The sequence below is a fragment of the Nerophis lumbriciformis genome, linkage group LG05, assembly GCF_033978685.3.
Source record: "Nerophis lumbriciformis linkage group LG05, RoL_Nlum_v2.1, whole genome shotgun sequence".
Taxonomy (NCBI): Eukaryota; Metazoa; Chordata; class Actinopteri; order Syngnathiformes; family Syngnathidae; genus Nerophis; species Nerophis lumbriciformis.
The window spans coordinates 39,796,463-39,821,034 of NC_084552.2; the positions used below are offsets into that span (position 1 = coordinate 39,796,463).

The 24,572-nt window shown below is 38.4% G+C and overlaps 1 protein-coding gene across 3 annotated transcripts in view; it reads left to right on the forward strand.

Moving 5' to 3' along the window:
• Positions 1 to 24,572, forward strand: part of LOC133606403 (RAS guanyl-releasing protein 2) — a 57,797-nt gene that overhangs the window by 6,945 nt on the left and 26,280 nt on the right. For all 3 annotated transcript variants that reach the window (XM_061960342.2, XM_061960341.2, XM_061960343.2), the window contains exons 2-4: positions 1,909 to 1,978; positions 22,217 to 22,312; positions 22,391 to 22,493. In XM_061960342.2, coding sequence (XP_061816326.2) covers positions 22,243 to 22,312; positions 22,391 to 22,493 — 173 coding nt within the window. In that variant the 5' untranslated portion in view covers positions 1,909 to 1,978; positions 22,217 to 22,242. The remainder of the gene's footprint in view (positions 1 to 1,908; positions 1,979 to 22,216; positions 22,313 to 22,390; positions 22,494 to 24,572) is intronic.

Here is a 24,572-nt window from a genome sequence, read left to right on the forward strand (position 1 = left end):
ATTCCTCCACTGCTTGTGTCAGTACCTGCGCAAGGTGACTCTCGTAGAGGGGGCGTGTCTTCTCATCTCCCAGTCTGCTGTGATGAAGTGAGCGCTTATAGTTCCGCTGGACGTCCACCCGTCTGTCATGAGCGCAACAGATGATGCTCGGGATAGTTCATCCACAACTTTTTTCTTCTCCTGCTCATAAAGATCTGGCACAATCTTATTGCTGAAGTGGGTGTCGTAACGTGGCTCAAGCACGTTCAGCATGTGTTTAAAACCCTCGTTTTGCACAACCGAGTCTGCACTTATAAACACACCGATTAAATGGCGCGGGGCGTTCAAGCTCCTCCGTTACTCCGCTCGCCATGACCACGCTGTGTGTGGACTGAACGTGCCAACAACTTTTTTTGTTTGTTTCATATATCAAACCGCACCCACACACACACACATAGACCGCGCCTCTTTTCTTCTCTCCGGCTTGTGACAGAGGAAGATTCAGAAGAACGACACCGCAGCGCTTCTGTTTCTAGCCGATACTACATCAAAAGTAACGTAAAATAACGCAGTAACGCATCATGTAGTAACGGTAACTAAATTACTGAATAAAAAAAAAAAACGCGTTAGATTACTAGTTACCGCCGAAACTAACGGCGTTACAGTAATGCGTTACTTTGTAACGCGTTAGTCCCAACACTGGCTACTATATAGGTAATATTTGACTGATTGATTGACCTTTATTCATTCCTCTTATGACTTCACATGAAATTAAGATTGGACTTTTATCACAGGAGCCTCACTATATATTACTTGAGCTATGAGCTAAGAAAAAAATCCTGCATAGCCTAAAAGCAGGTAATAGATCAGGGGTAGGGAACCTATGGCTCTTGAGCCAGATGTGGCTCTTTTGATGACTGCATCTGGCTCTCAGATAAATCTTAGCTGACATTGCTTAACACAATAAGTAATGAATAATTCCGCTGGTAATCACAGTGTTAAAAATAACATTCAAAATATAAAACTTTCTCATGCATTTTAATCCATCCATACGTTTTCTACCGCACCTGTTCAAGAAGTCGCATTGATGATAAGAAGTATTTTATTTTATTAATGGTTAGCTTCAAAATAGCAATGTTATTAAAAAGAAGATAAGACCTATTATACTCTAAAAATGTTGGTCTTACTTAAGAATGCACGCATTTAGTTGTATTCAGTGTTAAACATTTCTATATGGCTCTCACGGAAATACTTTAAAAAAATATTTGGCTTTCATGGCTCTCTCAGCCAAAAAGGTTCCCAACCCCTGTAACAAATAATAGAGAACCAAACTTATAAAAAAGGTTCTTTGATAAAGCATTATAAATTGAGTGACAATATATTTAATTCAAAGTGTTAACTGGAGGAATGGTGTTTGATTTGTTTACTTGATAGTATTAAAAAACTGTAAAAGCTAACATGTCCTAACATGTTGGAATAAAACATTCGTTATGCAAGTCAAACCTATAGGATGGCGTTAGCTGTCAAAATAGACCTTTATTGTATCTTGTTCCTGCTTGTCTGCTAAAAATGCAGGATGTTTTCTGGTTATGCGCTGCATAATGGATGTAGTGGTATTGGGAAATGTGGACTCCATTTGAAAGTACAAACATATCCCCATGATGTCGGTCTTTTTCAATATAAATGATTGCGAAATCGATCTCTCGTCTTTGGCCATATGCTCCCTTTCCACCTTGTCAATGTTTTTCTTTGAGCCTTCTCTCTCGGCAATGTTCTCGCCAATAGGCCATCAGCCGCCGCGCAACCTGCATCCCCAATAGGTGCATCGCTTGTTTTGCGGAAACAATTTCTCTGTATTTTACTCATTAAATTAATAATATCATCTTTTTTGTAATCAAATTATTTGGTTTAATCAATTAATTGTTGCAGTCCTATCGTCATGAGCGAGGAGGCAGCTTTAGTGACGTGACCCCAAGATGCAGCAGACGACAAGCAGATGGTGAGTTAAAATAATATTCTTTAATAACCAAACAAAAACGCACTCACGAGGTAGTGGGGAAACACGCGCCAAGGAGTAGAAAAACAACAAAAGAAGGCGAGTGCAGCTAATAAGGGAACGAGACACTGAACTTATTTTGTTTAAGGCAAAAATGCGAAGCAAAACAATAGGCAACACAGAGCAGTGCATAACAATGAAGCTGTCAAGAAGACAGCATCGGGCGAAAATAGGAGACTGATTGGCAACCGGGTGCAGCTGTGTCCCGGTTGCCAATCAGGCAGCAGGTTGTGGATGCCTGTGCACAGCACAAGGAAGGGAAAATACAAAATAAAGGCACAGAACAGGAACTAAAATACCACACACAGGGAAAAAGCAAACATAAGTCCAAAACAGTCACCAGGGTGTAACACCTATGAGAATGTTCAGTTTTTAAGGGAGGAATACATAAACAGGGGCGATGATCGGGCATGTTGGGGTCAAATGGAACTCTCAGAGTCGAAACAGGACCAGCTCATAATGACTGTGGTGTAGAAGGAGCGGAAACCTGTATTAGCTTCAAGGTTTGGCATGCAAGGGAGGAAATGAAGCATGGTGCAAACTGCAAAGTCAATTTCAGGATATGCAATGTGTGTGTGTGCAAGCGTATATCATGTGTTTGGTAGGTAGGGTGCATCACATGTGTGGTTTGGTACTCTGGTTTGGAACAAAAAACAGAAAAAAACATACTTGAGGCCTGATCAACTAAAATCAAAATAATTACTGAATTTATATAAGCAATTGTAGACAAGTGCAAAAGTGGTGTAAACCTCCCTATTGAAATACATGTTTTTTTGCGTGTGTACCGGTTGTCACCACGGACACACACTCCTTTACTTTTTTGGCATCATATGGTCCAACCTGCGGTGCTTTGTCATGTTGTTGAAATGCAGCACACCAATACAATATGTAGCACATTTTCTTCTGTAGACCATGCTAAAGCGTGACCTAGTCATCAGAATCTACTTTTAGCACACTGATGGTGTGCTCTGGGAGGAGCTGCAGTGTTATGATGGTGCGTCTTGAAGCAAAAAAATGCTTTTTGCAAGATTTTTTTTTAAATATAGGAGATATATTTAAATATGATATATATATATATATATATATATATATATATATATATCTCCTGATGATTGAGGGAACCCCCCCTCATGAAACAGGCCTGTAGAGATTAAATAGTCTTGTGATTTTTTTCCCACACATACATATATATATATATATATATATATATATATATATATATATATATATATATATATATATATATGTCATATTTAAACATATATCATATATATATATATGTGTGTGTGTGTGTAAATGTGTGTGTATATATATATATATATATATATATATATATATATATGTGTGTAAATGTGTGTATATATATATATATATATATATATATATATATATATATATATATATATATATGTAAATGTGTGTATGTATATATATATATATATATATATATATATATATGTGTGTGTGTGTGTGTGTGTGTGTGTGTGTGTGTGTGTGTGTGTGTGTGTGTGTGTGTGCATATATAATAAGTATATTCACAATATATCTCCTTTATAAAATAATGAACACAATAAAAAAAACGTAAGCAGACAATTGAATTTGTTTTAATCAGCACCTTATCTCATGCAACAAATACACAATTATAAAATATCATTGCTGAATAGGCGATAGGTCTTTATATTTTTTTATTCATAACAGTTTAAATGTATGTTGACACACATGGGATGGAGAATTCTCTTTCCATCGTCTGTCTTTGCAAGGCGATCGTCTTCTTTTTCCACACACATTTCTGCGTAGCTGTGCTAGTTTGTACGCGTATTTCAAAAGTGATAAATATAGATGCAAAACAGGGGCCGCAGAACAGTTTTAGTCACGATGAATCACATTGCGAGTGCTAATTGATTATGTTTTCATCTTCTCCTCCCAATATTGTGGTCGCTCTGAAAATTATCATATATTCTGTATACCGTATTTTTCGGAGTATAAGTCGCACCGGAGTATAAGTCGCACTTGCCGAAAATGCATAATAAAGAAGGAAAAAAACATAAGTCGCGCTGGAGCCCGGCCAAACTATGAAAAAAACTGCGACTTATAGTCCGAAAAATACGGTATACATGAAGACACGCTATATGGATTGCACACTCTATTTTGTTCATTTTTTTGGAATTTTGCCTATCGTTCACAATCATTAAGAGAGACAAGAACACACATGTCTTTTTTTGGGGGGAAGGGGGGTATTTTAAAAATGATAAACGCTTGGAAGATGCGGCTAATGGGAGTCACCAATGTAGCCTTCAAAGCCCTCTAAACAACTTCAAAATCCTCCTTTAACATTTTGTATACAAACTGCAAGTCTATATATAATGTAGTAACAGACACATTCATAACAATATGTAATATGTTTAATATTTACCGTATTTTGGTAATTTTAATCATCAGCACATTGATTTCCGTTTCCATAGCAGTGCACTTTTGACTTCTGGCAACGAATGTGTGTTCCTACATCCGGAAACAAAATGCTTGTGTGTGTTCTAAACCTGACAGATTCGATAACAACAACAACAACTATTTTTGGACAAATGAGGATTCACAACCTTATCTTTTTGAAGCTAAATATACAGAGGATGAACTACTTCTTCTAGAAGCCGGCACAAAGGAACGGTGAGATGTTGGAGCAGACGAAAGCCGAGAGAGTAAGGTGAAATTGACTTGAAGCTGCAAAATGTGGAAGTTTAAGCCATGCTATTTTGACATAAATGGAGTGCTTACCCAAATAAATTGTACAATACGTCCCCCGGCCAGCTGAATCAAACGCACAACAGTCCATCGAGTGAGTCACACTTTATATTCATCATTATTGTTCATGTTTTTCAGTCAGTACAAATGGGTGTCATATCGCAAACATCTTTCGTGCTGACGTAGAAGCTATCTTATCTCTTGCCGTAGTTAGCTTTTACGGCTAATTTCGAAACACGCCGATGTGTTACTACGGTAGAAAAAGAGTTCCAAAGTGTGCGCTCTTACAATAACAATGTTGTTACAGCTTGGTTATTAAACAGGTTACGGAACGTAAATTAAGTATTGTTTACAGTTTTTGAATGCATTTTTAAAGTGATAAAGTAATGGGCCACAATGGAAACAAGCCTTTTGACTTTTTGTGCCATCCATTTGCGTTTTTAAAGCATTACATGGATTCAGTTCTTTAAGATGTCAATAAACTTCTCAATCAATCAATCAATTTAGAGGTAGGATTGATTGCTCCCATTAGCTGCATTGCAGGCCACCAAGAACAAGCCGATTTTTACATGTTAGAATGCAAAAAAAAAAACCACTTTTGTTTTCTTCTCTTTCATAATAATTGTGAGCGATAGGCAAAATTCCAAAAAAAGTGTAGTTCCCCTTTAAGAGACGCAATCCACCGCACACGAGTTTAGTAGAGCAACTTTGCATGCGCTATCAAGTTTGCACGTGTTTCAAACCACACAAATCTTTAGTAGAGCAGGACTTTTCTACGCACAGTTTACTTAACCTTCACTTCAGTATTTTTGTCGAAACACCCAGCTCTCACGTGTTCTCGGTCTACATGCTTGGTTCTTCGGCTGGTTGTATTAGCTGTGCAAACAAAAGTTTCTGTGTTACAGTAATACTGTAATGACATTTCTCATTCTCACTTGGACAAAGATATTGTTGCGAGAGGAAAATCACATGAACAAAGATAAACAAATTAGCCACAAGACCGTTTAGCAGTTCTCTCTGGTTCAACATTTCAAAAACCTGATAAAGACTGACATATCCGCCCATGTTAGTAGAGTACGTGGAATCTGTGGACACCACCAGCAGAAACAGGAAGTGACTTCTCTGACTTTGACTTAGACACAGTTTATTGAGCCACAAGCCTCGACATTGCCTTAACGGCAATGAAAAAAAAAAAAGAACTCCGACTAACGGGCGCCCTGAGTCTGTGAAAAAACCCAAAAACAATTTGGTTTCATTGTGGTATTTTACATAAGTCCTAGCAACCAGAGGGGTTTCACAAAGGAAGTTGTGTGATTGAGAAGAGGAAGTAAGACCTCAACTCCTTACATTGCATCCATTCCAACACACACACACACACACACACACACACACACACACACACACACACACACACACACACACACACACACACACACACACACACACACACACACACACACACACACACACACACACACACACACACACACACACACCTTTCCTGTGTTTGTTATGGAGCAAACTTTCACATCTGGCCAGAAGGACAGAGCTTTGAGCAGGAAACCCTTGAAAACAAGGCAGTTCAGAGCGTGACCCATTGATGCCTTGTTATAACACATTGTTACGCACATTACAACCTAGTTGCGTACTGGCCAATTCCAGAAAATCAATTTTGAATAAATCAGTGCAATCTCTGGGTTCTACTTTTGGAACCTTTACCTGTGTCAACCTGGGAGTCCATTAAAGGTCCCATTATAGTGCCTTATAAGTGTGTTGTCCAAAATCTAAACTTAAAGCCAAATTTTAGATAGTTGTAGGTGTTTTTAGTAAACCCTTTTTTTCCATCCGTAGCTTTAATGTGTTTGTAATGCCTGTCTCCGACGGAGTGTGTATCTCCAAGCATGTAACAATATGCAAATGTTATATCGCAGTTATTGTGACCAAAATATCACGGTTATCAATACTATAGTATTATTGTTGAATGTGCTCAAAATTGTACTGATGTCTTACGTCTGTAGCAGAACATAGTTGGCAGAAATGTATTTTAAAGAGGACCGATCATCATTTAATTCTACATTCAAAACACTTCCCTGTGGTCGAGATAATATGTGTTGGATACGCTTTTTGTGTAAATTTTGCATAGATTTTGATCTACAGTCACATTTATAACCTACTTTGGGGCGGCATGGCTCGGTTGGTAGAGCGGCCATGCTAGGGTGACCAGGTGTCCGGATTTAGGCCGGACAGTCCGGATTTTTAATGCCCTGTCCGGCGTCCGGCGCAGCTTCAAGCCGGACACGTATTTGTCCTCCTTTTTGAGGCACTAGGCTCGAAGAGCGGAGTTTTTTCATCTTTGCTGGGCTGCAGCGCGATAGCCAATCAAAGACCGTAAAAAATGCCCCCAACGCAGTAACGTATCAAATGATTGGCTACGAGCTGTGTCGGATACAAATCTGCTTATCATTGGTTAAAAAAGTAAACAAGGGTCCATGTGCTGCTGCGGCATAACATTGACAGAAAGTTAGCATCATGCCAAAACGCAAGACCTCGTTTAATTCTGAATGGATAAAAGAGCACGAATTTATAACGAAAAGCAGCCGAGACTCATTCCATGGCTTCTGCACACTTTGTCGATGTGATGTCGACGTAAGTAGTCAGGGGAAAGCTGCAATTGAACGGCATGCGGGTACGGATAAACATAAAAGTAATAAACATGCGGCAGGTACCTCTTCAATGAGGACATTTTTTCATGAAGTTTCGTCACCCCTGGATGACAAGATAACTGCTGCGGAGCTGTGCAAGGTGTACCATGCTGTAAAGCAGTGGTTCTCAAATGGTACCCTGGGGGTATGTAATGTAATGTAAGTTCATAAACTGAACATCAAATTAAGTAGGCTATTCCATTCATTACCATAAACCCAGAGTTTCCCCCATGCCATGATGGTTTGACCCTCACTAAAATGTCTGTCAAAAAGAACTGTGAAAAGAAATGCAACAATGCAATATTCAGTGTTGACAGCTAGATTTTTTGTAGACATGTTCCATAAATATTGATGTTAAAGATTTCTTTTTTTGTGAAGAAATGTTTAGAATTAAGTTCCTGAATCCAGGTGGATCTCTATTACAATCCCCAAAGAGGGCACTTTAAGTTGATGATTACTTCTATGTGTAGAAATCTTTATTTATAATTGAATCACTTGTTTATTTTTCAACAAGTTTTTAGTTATTTTACATATTTTTTTCCAAATAGTTTAAGAAAGACCACTACAAATGAGCAATATTTTGCACTGTTATACAATTTAATAAATCAGAAACTGATGACATAGCGCTGTATTTTACTTCTTTATCTCTTTTTTTCAACCAAAAATGCTTTGCTCTGATTAGGGGGCACTTGAATTAAAAAAATGTTCACAGGGGGTACATCACTGAAAAAAGGTTGAGAACCACTGCTGTAAAGCATCACCAGTCCTACAGAAGTTTAGACTGTGGCATGAAAGTGGACCGGGAGATTTTCAGTGACTATCCCACAGCTAAAGGGATGGCCTGTGGCCGACAAAAGCCAAGGCATTGTGCGAGAACGTCATCGCTCACTATTCGGTACAGGAACATACCGACTACATAAAAGAAAACAATCTACCCTTTTCCGTAGCAACCGACGCCTCAAATAAAGGAACAAACAAGTGTGTTAAGGTATTTTCACTTTGATGAAGGCATCCAACATGTCCTGTTGGATTTTTATAGTCACAGCAACGAAACGTCAGAAGCCATAACAAACCAGCTGCTGGCAAAACTTGAGATGTCTGGCTTAGAGGTGAAAAACATGTCTGCATATGCAGCAGACAATGCCAGTGTCAATTGTGGCAAACATAACAGTGTATCAGAAGCTGAAACTGAGCCAAAAAGATGTGCTCCCTGCAAACTGTTTGGCCCATATTCTGCATAACGCAACCAGATATGCAGCAAGCAGCCTTGATGTTGATGTGGAAAAATTTTTGTGGCATTTTTTTTAAATTATATATGTTAACTACATTTAAGTCCACACATGTTATGCTTTGTGGCACTCTGCACTTGAAAAGATTCATCTCAGTGGTCACTTTTTGAACACCACAATGTATTGAATAAATACAAATACTGTTAACAAATACTTGACTTTAATATTTTTTCCTATTCAGCCACACAAACATCATCTTTAAACCACTCAAAATTGTACTATAAATAAGAGTATACCAGAGTCCTATGTACACCATAGTAATTTATTGATATGCCGCATAATGTCCTCCTTTTTGGTATCATGGAAATGGTCACCCTAGGCCATGCTAGCAACTTGAGGGTTCCATGCAGGTTCGATCCCCGCTTCCGCTATTCTAGTCACTGCCGTTGTGTCCTTGGGAAAGACACTTTACCCACCTGCTCCCAGTGTCACCCACACTGGTTTAAATGTAACTCAGATAATGGGTTTCACTATGTAAAGCGCTTTGAGTCACTAGAGAAAAGTGCTATATAAACATAATTCACTTCACTTCACTTTCTGAGTTTGACTGCAAGTGATGCATTCTAACTTGTCAATAAAAGGCCGCTTACAACGAAGCGGACTCACTCTATTCTGCCCATAAAACTCAATAAAAACCCATCCAAAAACCATCAACAAAACTCCATTTACATTTCGTGACCTGACTATTCACCAAGTATTAGTGATATTGTTATTATAAGGGCTAACGCAGACGAACTATTTATACTGGCGCCGTGATCACAAGCTTGTGTGCCAATGTCAATATGATCGACTGATGAGCTGCTTCCTCACTTCCCTGCTCGTGAAATGTTATTCTAGATCATAAATAATGCCTCTCATCTTGATAGTAGAAGGACAAGGACATATTCTGACGAGTTGGTAAACTTTGGCATCCAATTTAGGCCTGGAAATGGCACGAGTATCCAACATTGTAACAATATTTGAAGGAAAATCATCATAGGTCTGGTTTAAAAATGTGTAGTTAAGCCTTCTTTTTTACAAAGTGGTGGGTGTCTACACGGGGTGGGCTCCATCTAGTGAGGGGCGAATCAGATGCATTATCAAGTCCCTAAAGAAGTAAGTTTTTCCTTCATGACATCATCATGAAAAGCTGCAACTTCAAAAAGCGAGTGTTTGAGCGCCATTTCTTTCAAAGGCAGAGAAAAAACAAATGAAAGGATAAAGCTACTGTGTTGAACAATTTCCCTTGTGGATCACTAAAGTTTGTCTAAGTCTAAGTCTAAGTCTAAAGGCCTACTGAAATGCGATTTTCTTATTTAAACTGGGATAGCAGGTCCATTCTATGTGTCATACTTGATAATTTCGCGATATTGCCATATTCTTGCTGAAATGATTTAGTAGAGAACATTGACGATAAAGTTCGCAACTTTTGGTCGCTGATAAAAAAGCCTTGCCTCTACCGGAAGTAGCAGACGAGTAGCGTGGCGTCACAGGTTGTGGAGCTCCTCACATCTGCACATTGTTTACAATCATGGCCACCAGCAGCGAGAGCGATTCGGACCGAGAAAGCGACGATTTCCCCATTAATTTGAGCGAGGATGAAAGATTCGTGGATGAGGAAAGTGAGAGTGAAGGACTAGAGGGCAGTGGGAGCGATTCAGATAGGGAAGATGCTGTGAGAGGCGGATGGGACCTGATATTCAGCTGGAAATGACTAAAACAGTAAATAAACACAAGACATATATATACTCTATTAGCCACAACACAACCAGGCTTATATTTAATATGCCACAAATTAATCCCACATAACAAACACCTCCCCCCTCCCGTCTATATAACCCGCCAATACAACTCAAACACCTGCACAACACACTCAATCCCACAGCCCATAGTACCGTTCACCTCCCCAAAGTTCATACAGCACATATATTTCCCCAAAGTCCCCAAAGTTACGTACGTGACATGCACGTAGCGGCACGCACGTACGGGCAAGCGATCAAATGTTTGGAAGCGTACTCACGGTACCGTGTCTGCGTATCGAACTCAAAGTCGTCCTGGTAAGAGTCTCTGTTGTCCCAGTTTTCCACAGGCCAATGGTAAAGATTGACTGTCATCTTTCGGGAATGTAAACAATGAAACACCGGCGTGTTTGTGTTGCTGAAGTCGGCCGCAATACACCGCTTCCCTCCTACAGCTTTCTTCTTTGCTGTCTCCATTGTTCATTGAACAAAAGATTCACCAACACAGATGTCCAGAATACTGTGGAATTTTGCGATGAAACAGACGACTTAATAGCTGGCCACCATGCTGTCTCAAAATGTCCTCTAGAATCCGCGACGTCACGCGCTGACGTCATCATACCAAGACGTTTTCAGCAGGATATGTCGCGCGAAATTTAAAAATGCACTTTAGTAAACTAACCCAGCCGTATTGGCATGTGTTGCAATGTTAAGATTTCATCATTGATATATAAACTATCAGACTGCGTGGTCGGTAGTAGTGGGTTTCAGTAGGCCTTTGAATCTGTACATTTTTCTTATATTTGGTGCTTACAAACTCTCTAGAGCTCTTGGAATCACTTTTACACCACAAATTGGCCCTACAGTCCATCTGGAAAGTTTTCACAGCGCTTTATTTTTGCCACATTTTGTTATGTTGAAGCCTTATTCTAAAATGGAACACATCCATTTTTGGCCTCAAAATTCTACACACAATACCCCGTAGAGACAGTGTTAAAAGTTTTGTACATAAGTATTCATAGTCTTTGCTCAATATTTTGTCGATGCCTCTTTGCCCATGTTCTTTGTAACACCTCTCAAGCTCTATAAGGTTGGACGGGAAGCGTACATAAATAATATCTGTAGAATTTAGAGGACACAAATGAATGTATTCCATTCTGGAATAAGGCTGCAATATAACAAAAGGTGGAAAAAGTGAAGCGCAGTGAATACTTTTCGGATACACTGTATATGGTGTAGATTGGACCTTGAGGGACACAAATTGACTCCTACTGTACTCTTACATCTGCCAGGGTATGATTCAAACAATACAGGCATCTATTGGTGTTATCATGTTTCCATCTTCTCCCAACCAAATGAGCTGGGGCACATCCCCATCCTGCCTTCTTCCCGTCTCTCCCGTTATCTGCCTCACCCTCTGTCCCTCCTTCTCTACAGTAGGCACAGTTCCTAATCTCAATTCGCAGCAGGCACCCCCCAAAGCCGAGCAAGCACGCTCGTGTGTGTGCACAGAACAGAAAACTATCCCTTCTTGCTGCCATCAGTTCCCCTTGAGTCTTTAAATAGAGCCTGACAACAACCTCCCCGCAAACCCCCTCGCCAGCCTCTCTATCTGCCCCATCACGCAACAGCTGTGCTACAACTTCCTGCCCAAGTGTTTGTTTTGCAAGTACTGCACAACTACATGCACTCTGGAATTAATCTCAAATGCATTTTGATGAAGTTGAATGAAGTTTTGATCCAGCACACTCGTTATAGGCATTGTTTTGTGCTTAGAGGACATCTTCTTGGTGTCTTTTTGTATTGGGCCATGGTTATACAAAAGCAGGGTATCCACGGGGTCTTAAAAAGTATTAAATCCAATAACTTAAGACCTTAAAATGTCAAAAATTCTCCTAAAATCTCATAAAAGGTCTTAAATACGATTTTGAAAAGTCTTAAAAATCTATTGACGTTACTTTTATTTAAAACATGCATGAACTTCAGTCTCACTTTGAAATGTTTCGATTTTTGAGGACGCTAAAACATAACTACAAAACGGAACTAAAGTAGGCTACCTGTGCTGACCCGTCAGAATTTATCGAGCACCACCAGCTAGTGTGCAGTGCGCGCAGCATTGTGTTGTTACAGCTAAGCATAGCAGCGGAGAAAATTTAACGAAAGCCCACAGCAAAGCCAAATTACTTGCATAAGATGGGTAAGTAAAAGTTAAACGATTTGCGTCTCCTGAACGATCAATTTAATGCATGGATGAAGCCGGTGGACGGAAACGTATAAAGTGGTTAGTACCCAGATGTGCAGCCATTGAGGAGGGAAGCATTTGTAAACATGGCGGTGAAAGTAAATGGAATGATCATGTAAAAGTCAAAAATAAGTCTGTGTCAAAAGATGCTGAAACGCCACAAACACTTGCACAACTTTACAAAGATAAACGTAACAAAGGAGTGTTATTTGGGTTACCGTATTTTTCGGACTATAAGTCACGTTTTTTTTCATAGTTTGGTAAGTGCGACTTATACTTAGGAGCGACTTATGTGTGAAATTATTAACACATTACCGTAAAATATCAAATAATATTATTTAGCTCATTCACGTAAGAGACTAGACGTATAAGATTTCATGGGATTTAGCGATTAGGAGTGACAGATTGTTTGGTAAACGTATAGCATGTTCTATATGTTATAGTTATTTGAATGACTCTTACCATAATATGTTATGTTAACATACCAGGCACGTTCTCACTTGGTTATTTATGCGTCATATAACGTACACTTATTCAGCTTGTTGTTCACTATTCTTTGTTTATTTTAAATTGCCTTTCAAATGTCTATTCTTGGTGTTGGGTTTTATCAAATAAATTTCCCCAAAAAATGCGACTTATACTCCAGTGCGACTTATATATGTTTTTTTCCGTCTTTATTATGCATTTTTGGCCGGTGCAATTTATACTCCGGAGCGATTTATACTCCGAAGAATACGGTAAGTGGCGCCAATTGCCGAAGGAGATCAATGCTAGATGTTTAGTATTGAAATCATTGTATTACATACAGTAAGCACACGCTCATTTCTCTGTGCTAGTAATGTACTCAGCAGTAAAACTAAAAAACATAATTCTCGTGCATTATTTATATTATTTGTTCCAATAATTTCAGGCCAGCTTCTCATGCTTAATCTTTTCTCCAATTTTATATAGCAAGCGTCATTAAAAGTGTTTACACTCATCTTATTGTGGGGTGACGAAAGCAATGGAGATTTGCCAATGTAATTTTTGTCATGCCTAAATAAAAACTAATCTTTGTGCATTAGCAATATGTTTTCAAAAAAGTCACAAAAAACAGGTAAAAATGTATCCATAAACAGCAGATACAAAATGAGCTGAGCACATTTGAATGTTATCCACATGATTCACGTCCAAATTCTGTTTGAGGCTTGCAAGCCATAATCACCTTCCTTCTTTCTAGACAATCACTCTGTCTGCACACACTGTTTTTCCCAACTTTGTGCAGATACAGTAGTACTGTATTTGTTTTTATCGCTTTGCTGCATTCTGACAGCCGAAAAAAACATATGATTTTAGCTTATATTTTTTTCAATGACTTTTCACTGGAGAAGCTCCTGTTGTATTGAGTTAGTTTAACCATTTTGTTTTCCAATGTGAAAGAGCAGTGAATGAATTCATATACCGTATTTTTCGGAGTATAAGTCGCTCCGAAGTATAAGTCGCACCGGCCGAAAATGCATAATAAAGAAGGAAAAAAACATATATAAGTCGCATTTTTGGGGGGAATTTATTTGATAAAACCCAACACCAAGAATAGATATTTGGAAGGCAATTTAAAATAAATAAAGAATAGTGAACAACAGGCTGAATAAGTGTACGTTATATGACGTATAAATAACCAACTGAAAACGTGCCTGGTATGTTAACGTAACATATTATGGTAAGAGTCATTCAAATAACTATAACATATAGAACATGCTATACGTTTACCAAACAATCTGTCACTCCTAATCGCTAAATCCCATGAAATCTTATACGTCTAGTCTCTTACGTGAATGAGCTAAATAATATTATTTGATATTTTACGGTAATGTGTTAATCATTTCACACATAAGTCGCTCCCGAGTATAAGTCGCACCCCCGGCCAAACTATGAAAAAAACTGTGACTTATAGTCCGAAAAATACGGTACTTAAAATTAATTCTCTGATTTTACTTTGTCGTATTTTTTGTATATTTATGGATGTGAAATGGTCTTAAATTCTTTTTAAGATGGTCTTAAAAAAGTCTTAAAAGTCTTAAATGTATCATGTTGAAACCTGCAGAGACCCTGAATAGGTGTCAACCTCAATCAAGCTGCTTTCAAAGGCAGCCCGTCTTGCAGTTGAAGTCAATTAATAGCTGCACACGCAAGCATGAGCTTAAGGTGTTTACTTGCATGGAAATGGGCTGATTATAGACATATTGATTATCAATGTCTGTGACTTGCCATCAATCAAGGCTACCTTGGATTAAAAAAGAAAAAAAAGAAAATCACTGCATGCAGCTAATAGATTGTTTTCCTTACTTGGGCTGTGTAGCTTGTCTTGTTAGGGAAGATGATACAAAAATAAGTCGGGCAGTGAGGTGACATTTTCGAAGCAGCACAGCCAGGACGACCATGGCTGATTCTCTTTGCTCCCCATCCCGCCTCGCTCTAATCTGCCTGATCGAAGGGCTCGATTTGCCATCGCTAGGCAACCGAGCGTGACACAAAAAGCTCTCCTGGCGTGAGCATGGTGGCCCTAATCAGGCTGGTAAAGAAACTGCAGGGAAATATGTGACAAAGAAAAGGAGCTTGTTCGAAATGAAATGATTTATCTCCCGCTGGGCAAATGATGAACGGTGCCTTTGATTGTGGATGGCGACATGTTGCCATCATCGTCTCTGCCGCAGCAGCCTTGTCTGTCTTATGTGCGTCTTTCGTTGCTTCAACATTGCACTGCAGGCATTGTGAGCAGGAAGCGTGCGCTCACATTTGAGGACACATTGTTCAAGTCTGTAAAATAGACTTTGAGGACACTTTGTGCAGCGTTTTATATTTTCACAATCTGGGCTGCAGGTTCTGTTCTTGTAACAAGCACCTTTAAAGTCACGCTACCCATCCTTAAACATGAAGGGGTAGGATTGAATAAGCACCGCTTCTATTTTGCTCCTTTCCCAACATGTTGAATTGTAAACATTTGATGTTGATGTTGAACATGTCAGAAACAAATAAACCATGGCCATAACCATATGACATACATAGAAATAACACATAAAATGAATCAATGAACATTTTAGATCACTTTTATTTTTATTGAAGACTGTCATAATTACCAGAGGTGGGTAGAGTAGCCAGAAATTGTACTCAATTAAGAGTACTGTTACTTTAGAGATTAATTACTCAAGTAAAAGTAAGGAGTAGTCACCCAAATATTTACTTGAGTAAAAGTAATAAGTATGTTGTGAAAAAACTACTCAAGTACTGAGTAAGTGATGAGTAACATACACACACACATATCATATATATATATATATATATATATATATACATACATTGACATATACAGTATATAATTTTTATTTATTTATTTTGCCGTTTTTGTTTACATGTTGTAGGTGTTTTAATGAATATACATGCATGTTTAACACATATAGATTCCTTTCTTTCATGAAGACAAGAATATAAGTTGGTGTATTACCTGATTCTGATTACTTGCATTGATTGTAATCAGACAGTAGTGCTGATAACGTCCACGTTTTCAAATGGAGGAGAAAAAAGTTCCTCCTTTCGGTCTAATACCACATGAAAGTGGTTGGTTTTTGGCATCTTATTTGTCCAGCTTCCATATTCGTTTTTATACACTTTACAAGAAATACATTGGCGGCAAACTCCGTAGCTTGCTAGCTTGTTTGCGCTGGCTTTCGGAGACTCTTATTTTGTAAGCGCAGGCGCGATGGAGCGGCATTTTTATTGTGAAGACAGGAACTGTGCAGTCAGTCTTTAGGCTTTTGATGGAATGTACGGTTGAAATAAAAGTGTCTTTTTTCATTCACACTTTTGATTGATTGATTGGAACTTTTATTAGTAGATTGCACAGTACCGTACATATTCCGTACAATTGACCACTAAATGGTAACACCCGAATAAGTTTTTCAACTTGTTTAAGTCAGGTCATGTGACCGCCTGGCTCTGTTTTATTGGTCTAACGTCACCAGTGACTGCATCTGATTGGTGGAACGGAGTGAAACGTCACCAGTGACTGTATTTGGTGAAACGCAGGCACTTTGAAGGTCTGTCAAACAAACCAAAACAAACAAAGCGTGCATTAACAGATCGATAAAAATTAGTAGCGAGTAGCGAGCTGAATGTAGATAAAAGTAACGGAGTAAAAGTAGCGTTTCTTCTCTATAAGTATACTCAAGTAAAAGTAAAAGTATGTTGCATTAAAACTACTCTTAGAAGTACAATTTATCCCAAAAGTTACTCAAGTAGATGTAACGGAGTAAATGTAGCGCGTTACTACCCACCTCTCATAATCACTCATGACAAGTTAGATTTATGTTTCATGTTCCTGTGTTTTTGGTATTATTTCCTGTCCAGCGCTTTTATTTTTCATTCCACTTCCCATCTGCCCTTATTCTCATTCGTAGCCACTTTTCCTGCTCTTGATTAGTGATAAGGTGCCTTACCTGTCCCTAATCACTAATCGGGAGGGGTCAACTCCCAGTAACAGCCTCCTTGCAATGCTGCTTTGTTGTTGTATGTTCATGGTGCCCATTTTGTGTTTGCCTTGCCTTGCATTATTTGCCTGGTTTATGCTCACCCGTGACTACATTGAAAACGCACATTTTCAAGGCAACATGATGCAACAAGATTTTTGCGTTTTCTCAACTTTTGACTACTGCTGGCCAGACACTGTTTTGGTACACTGTAAAAAATAATTAAAGTTTTCAAGTTAGTCAGACTCAGAAATAAGGTGTCACTATGTTTAACTACCAAAACAGTGTCTGGCCAGCAGTAGTCAAAAGTTGAGAAAACGCAAAAATCTTGTTGCATCATGTTGCCTTGAAAATTTGCGTTTTCTCAACTTTTTTTTTTACAGTGTACGTCCTTAGCCCCTCGTTTGTATCTTAGGTCTGGGCCGATATTTGATAAGTCAATTAACCGAACGATAAATGAAGATTAAGTCTGTATTAGGATTGTATGGTATACCGGTATTGGTATAGTACCGCGATACTAATGAATCATATTCGGTACTATACCGCCTCTAAAAAGTACCGGTCCTCCACCCGTCGTCGTCGTCATGTCAGGTGCTAGCTAGTTAGCGGCTAATATCTATCCGCAGTTAGCAGAGTTGTAACTACTTCTAAATTACTAATCCTTATCTCCATGGTGACTAGTATAGTACATTTATTTCGAGTATCATCCCTGTAGGACGAGTGATGGATACACATGCATGACTACACATCGCAGCACACCAAACTCAAAATCAAGGCAAAGGTTCACTTCATCCGATCATTAATCGTTAAAACAATCATCTTCCTTTTGAACACACGACACAGACGTGAATGAAGCGCATACTTACTCAACAGCCATAAATGTCACACTAAGGGTGGCCGTATGAACAACGCCAACACTGTGCCATATGGGGAAACCATACTAAACAACAATGACAAACAGATTTTGGGAGAATATTTGCACCACAACACAACATAAACACTACAGAACAAATTCCCAGAATTCCCTGCATCACCATTTCTTCCGGGACGCTACGATATAAACAAACGCCATTGGTGGATCTACACCTAACATCCACTGTAATAAAGTACAATAGCGTATCTAGTCGATACTACTATGATTACATCGATATTTTTTACCATCACAACATCTTCTTTCGCTTTTGAAAAATGTATATCATGTTTATAAACTCAGGAAATATGTCCCTGGACACATGAGGACTGTGAATATGACCAATATATCTTCCTGTAACGACTTGGTATTGGATGGATACCCAAATTTGTGGTATCATCCAAAACTAATGTAAAGTATCAAACAACAGAAGAATAAGTGATTATTACATTTTAACAGAAGTGTAGATAGAACATGTTAAAAGAGAAAATAACTAGATATTAAGAGTAAATGAACAAGTAGATTAATAATTAATTTTCTACCACTTGTCCTTAATAATTTTGACAAAATAATAGAATGATAAATGACACAATATGTTACTGCATACGTCAGCAGACTAATTAGGGGTCTTTGTTTACTTACTACTAAAAGAAACTTGCAATAAAAAACATATGTTTAATGTACGGTAACATTTTTTGTTAAAATAAAGCCAATAATGACATTTTTTTTACAAAAGTACTGAAAAGTACCAAAAAGTACCGAAATACATTTTGGTATCGCTACCAAAATATTGGTATCCGGACAACACTAGTCTGTATATTTTCCTATGTCGAAAAACGCCATGTGAATGCGTTGTTATGGGTTTCAAGAACAGTCACTCTGTTGCATGTTTCAGCAGCTGCGGGCGTTTGTACTACATGTAGACAAACGAAAATTATAATCGCTGTAAAGCTACCAACGGTTACTATTACCGTATTAAATTAAAATGATCAAAAAAAAAACGTGATTGATGACTGCACTTTAATAAACTTCCGGAAGGACTAGCTTACTAGCTAGCTTAAATGCTAATTTGAAAACAAGCGACATTAATATATTTTCCCATTCGGAAACGTCATACCCCAATCTAAACCTATGTAAACACAACGTCTAAACAACCAAGGCACAATATTCACATTGAACATAAAGGCTGTGCTGTCTTTGCACAATGTGATAGATATAAACTCCACAGTGTTGTGTTTAAACAGACGGTTATCCAAAGTGAACTCCCATGACGTCACATAAACTGGAAGTGAAAAGAACTGATCACTCAATTTGCATTTCTTAAAAAAACAAACATTCTAAAACGTTTACAAATTAAAATGGAAAACTATAAACATATATAAACGCACAAATACAAATAATATGGGTCTTGTGAAGCCAGAACAATATTTGATGTTTCCTCTGCCAAAAAAATATACTGTGTCGCTATTTATTTTAGTTACTTAAAAAAAAACAACAACATACAACTTGGTTAGGATTTTAGCATGTGGAAAATTATTTCTTAGCACATTCAACAATACCGTGATAATAATGGTAATCGTGATCATATTGGTCACAATAGCTTTATTTAGCCATTTTGTTTATTGCTTTGGTTGTGTATATTTGAGGGTCCCCACTCTTGCTTAAAGAGACAGAACCTATTTTATGGTTTTTGGTTGTGGTTTTTATTCAAGAAAAACTGGTGTAAACTTTAAGAACAAATGTGTTGAAAATTGAAACCAACAAAAGGTAGGACAGATGAAAACCGAGGTTTACATGTCCAGCCTGTTTAGGCAGCAAACAAGTTGGGCCTGAATGACCTTTTCCCTCTGCTAGTGCAAGTTGTGAGACCAAACCATACGTTGATTCAGTGTTTCTCAAATAGTCGGTCATGGCCAGTGGCATGGGAGATATTCATTATTTGTGTCTACACGCTAGTATTCATAGTAGAACGATACACAAGCTTGCAGCAGTGCTCAATATAATCACGTATCCTGTTCTACCCAGTAGCAGTAGTAAGCACACAGGAAGGCATACTCTATATAGGGCCTGGAGCGTACAGGGCGTAACTACGATAAGAAATGAGGAAAGACCGGTGTGTGTTTTTGTAGTATTCTTTGCGAAATCCTATATGTGTGAGACTTTTTTTTTTTATTGCTGCTGCAATAAAAACTAAGTACAGATCCCAGTTTAACAAAGGGCAATAATTAATAGTCAGAATATCAAGTTTAAAGCCCAGATTTGAAAGGATGTGCAGTGCCGTGCAAAAAGGGCTCATGCAGCCACTGAATACGAGCATAATCATCTCCTTTTTTGTTGATGATGTTGGACATTTTCTGTGCATCTGGCAGAGTGATGACATTGGAGTTAAATGTCTTCATATAAAACAGACCAATGCCGTGAAAATAATTAGTGAAGGTTAATTGTGTTTCAGAGTTAAAATTTGTTTTAAATTGTCTTCTGGACAGACTTTATTTTAATTTAAAGGCAAATAAATACAAATACTTTGATCCTTTCTAATAAGCTACACTACAAGCACTATATTTGTAATTTTATCACAAAACAAGAAGAAAAAAAAAATCATATCTCTTTTCAAAAAGGAATAAACTGGTGAAGCTAACAAGTGACCGATGTTTACAATTAAAAAAAAAATGTCAATGCTACTGTTTTAACTTGATAAAAAATGCACAGTCCAGTGAATCATTTGCACTTTTTACTGTGTATTGAGAATCACACAGGCTGAACAGTATTTAAATGCAACAAATCGACTTAACAAATTTAAATGACATGAAATTAGTTTTAAATTGCTCGGGGTCTTTCTGTGTGGGGTTTGCATGTTCTCTCCTTGACTGCGTGGGTTCTCTCCGGGTACTTCGGCTTCCTCCCACCTCCAAAGACTTGCACCTGGGGATAGGTTGATTGGCAACACTAAATTGGCCCTAGTGTGTGAATGTGAGTGTGAATGTTGTCTGTCTATCTGTGTTGGCCCTGTGATGAGGTAGCGACTTGTCCAGGGTGTACCCCGCCTTCCGCCCGAGTGCAGCTGGGACAGGCTCCAGCACCCCCTGCAACCCTGAAGGGGACAAGCGGTAGAAAATGGATAGATGGATGAGATTCAGAGTTAGAATGTTTTATCTGCTCATTTTTTGATAAGGTGATTATATAAGAAATGTATAATGTATAAATGCACATAATCAAGTTCTCAATAGTTATTCAATTCAGAAAAAAAGATGTGCCCCCAGGGTGTCTTAAGAAAAAATAATTGTGAAGCACTGCCTTAATTGCTTTGCTTATTGAAACAATCAAGTGATTGACGAGAATCCTAATGATAATATGCCAATATTTATACCGATCCCAAGCTTGACTTTTATATGCCATGTCTATTTTGGTCCCAGTAACGGTGGAAATTAAGTCCAATAATCAGTTATATGGGGTTCATGCGTGTATGTTGTGTTTTATATTATGGACTTTATTCTACCATCATGCATATTTCTGCACCAGAGCCTGTGTTTGCCCGCAGGAGTGTGCACGTGTGTTTGTGTGTGGTCGAGGCAGCTCTTAGAGTCTATAAATGAGCGTGTCCGCCCACCGTTCTGCAGCATAGACAGCGCAGTAGAAGGCTTCATTGTGCCACAACACACACACACACACACACGCCCTTCACACCCACAAGAACCACGTTGAGTCCCGGGTGTGTCGTTGTTTTTACATTAACAAAATTGTTTATTTCACACATTGGTACATGAGGCTGTGGTTGCCATGGTTCCCTCCTCATGGATAAATAGACATATTCCCTTAACCCAGCAGTCAAATAGGAGTGCATGTTTGCTGATGTAATATGTGGTTATTTGTGTTTTTTGCCACAAGCTGCATTGAACCACCAAGATAATCGGCAGCGGTTTCCTGTCTGTTATCGAGGCAAGTGGTTGTCAGTTTGTCCTACTGAGCCACAGAAGGGTTGACTATTGTGACACTGACCACACAACTTGGAACTTTGAAGTTGGTAAGAGAAGGGAGTCATTTGAAGAGAAGTGAGTCATTTAAAGTATTTGTTGTGTGTTTAGTGTAAGACGCTGAGCAACACACAACTATGGAGCCCCTGATGTGTGAGCAGTCGGCCAAGGTGGATGAGCTGGTGGAGGCATGCATCCAAGCTTTTGGTTTGTTGTTTGACATTTCCTGCTGTGTGTTTTGAACGTGCTGAACATTTCTCAAAATCTCTTTGTTGTTGTTTGTAGACGAGAGCGGCACTTTGAGGCACCCGTCGACGGTTCGCATGTTCCTCATGATGCACCCGTGGTACATTCCTTCCACGGACATGGCTGCCAAGCTGGTGCTCAAGTATCCTTAATGATAACCTTGAAAAATTATTTACAGTATTGGATGTAACATGCTACATTAAAGTACATCTCATGTTTACACTCACTTAATGTGCGATTAAACATGTCCAAAAATGAGTACGAAGAAGCCAAGTTAAATTAAACCTTCTCTATCTCTCCGCAATTACTAATAGTCTGTTCACTTCCGGTCTTTCACATGTTAAATCATAAATACCGTATTTTTCGGACTATAAGTCGCAGTTTTTTTCATAGTTTGGCCGGGGGTGCGACTTATACTCAGGAGCGACTTATGTGTGAAATGATTAACACATTACCGTAAAATATCAAATAATATTATTTAGCTCATTCACGTAAGAGACTAGACATATAAGATTTCATGGGATTTAGCAATTAGGAGTGACAGATTGTTTGGTAAACGTATAGCATGTTCTATATGTTATAGTTATTTGAATGACTCTTACCATAATATGTTACGTTAACATACCAGGCACGTTCTCAGTTGGTTATTTATGCGTTATATAACGTACACTTATTCAGCCTGTTGTTCACTATTCTTTATTTATTTTAAATTGCCTTTCAAATGTCTATTCTTGGTGTTGGGTTTTATCAAATACATTTCCCCAAAAAATGCGACTTATACTCCAGTGCGACTTATATATGTTTTTTTCCTTCTTTATTATGCATTTTCATCCGGTGCGACTTATACTCCGGAGCGACTTATACTCTGAAAAATACGGTAAACACATATGTAGAAAGAGCTGAAAGAAAAATTAATGCAAATTTTTAGGACTGTCTTCAAATAGTCAAAGATTTGACAATTTGATCTGGAGTATAATTTGTTGTCAATTTATTGTCAACCTTGCAATCAAAGCAGATGTGTTGGGAGAATAATATCGATTGCGTTCGTCATGTTTTCGTTATATATTAGTAAAATACCCTTTTGTGCAGACAAATCGTTTTTAGAGAGTAAGAAATAATTCATATCTGCTTTCAATTTTGGCTGTCACAAAAGAGGGATCGCTCCTTCTGGCTGCTGCTTCCTGGTGTGACATCACGTAAACAGAGCACATCTTTGTGAAGTTACTGACACCGAGTGACCAGTCAGTATACACTACTCTAAATCAACGTCTTTTATTTCTCTTAAAAAAACCTGCCATAGATTCGACAGATTGTCGACGACTGGCAAAATCTAACAAATTATTCGACTATGAATACCGTATTTTTCGAAGTATAAGTCGCACCGGAGTATAAGTCGCACCTGCCGGAAATGCATAATAAGGAAGGAAAAAACCATATATAAGTCACACTGGAGCGCGGCCAAATTATGAAAAAAAACGCGACTTATAGTCCGAAAAATACGGTAGTTTGTAATAATTAGACAGTGATGCAAGATTACATAAAGTTACTGGGGTTACATAAATGATAAATGGGTTATACTTGTATAGCGCTTTTCTACCTTCAAGGTACTCAAAGCGCTTTGACAGTATTTCCACATTCACACACACATTCACACACTGATGGCGGGAGCTGCCATGCAAGGCGCTAACCAGCAGCCATCAGGAGCAAGGGGTGAAGTGTCTTGCCCAAGGACACAACGGACGTGACTAGGATGGTAGAAGGTGGGGATTGAACACTAGTAACCAGCAACCCTCCGATTGCTGGCAGAGCCACTCTACCAACTTCGCCACGCCGTCTCCTACACCTGACTTCTTTACTCTATCCGTATGATAATTTAACTCCACATATTGACACACTTGAAGTTTTTAGAGTTGTGCATGTGTACAAAAGTTTCAAAGACAAAAGTAGAACAAAAATAAAAGTTGCCAGGTTATTTGCTTCATGCATGATTTTGTTTGAAAATCAGTTAACTTCAATGTTTGATTTTATGATTAGAGGGTTTGTGTGTTTTCTACAATCAGCTGTACATGTTACAATTCTATACTTACAATTCTAATAAAGTGGTACCTCAACTTAAGAGTGCCCCAACTTAAGACTGTTTTGAGATAAGAGCTGTCTCTCGACTAATTGTTATGCTTTAAGTTGCGAGGAAAACATTTAGTTACAAGCATCCTCACCATTA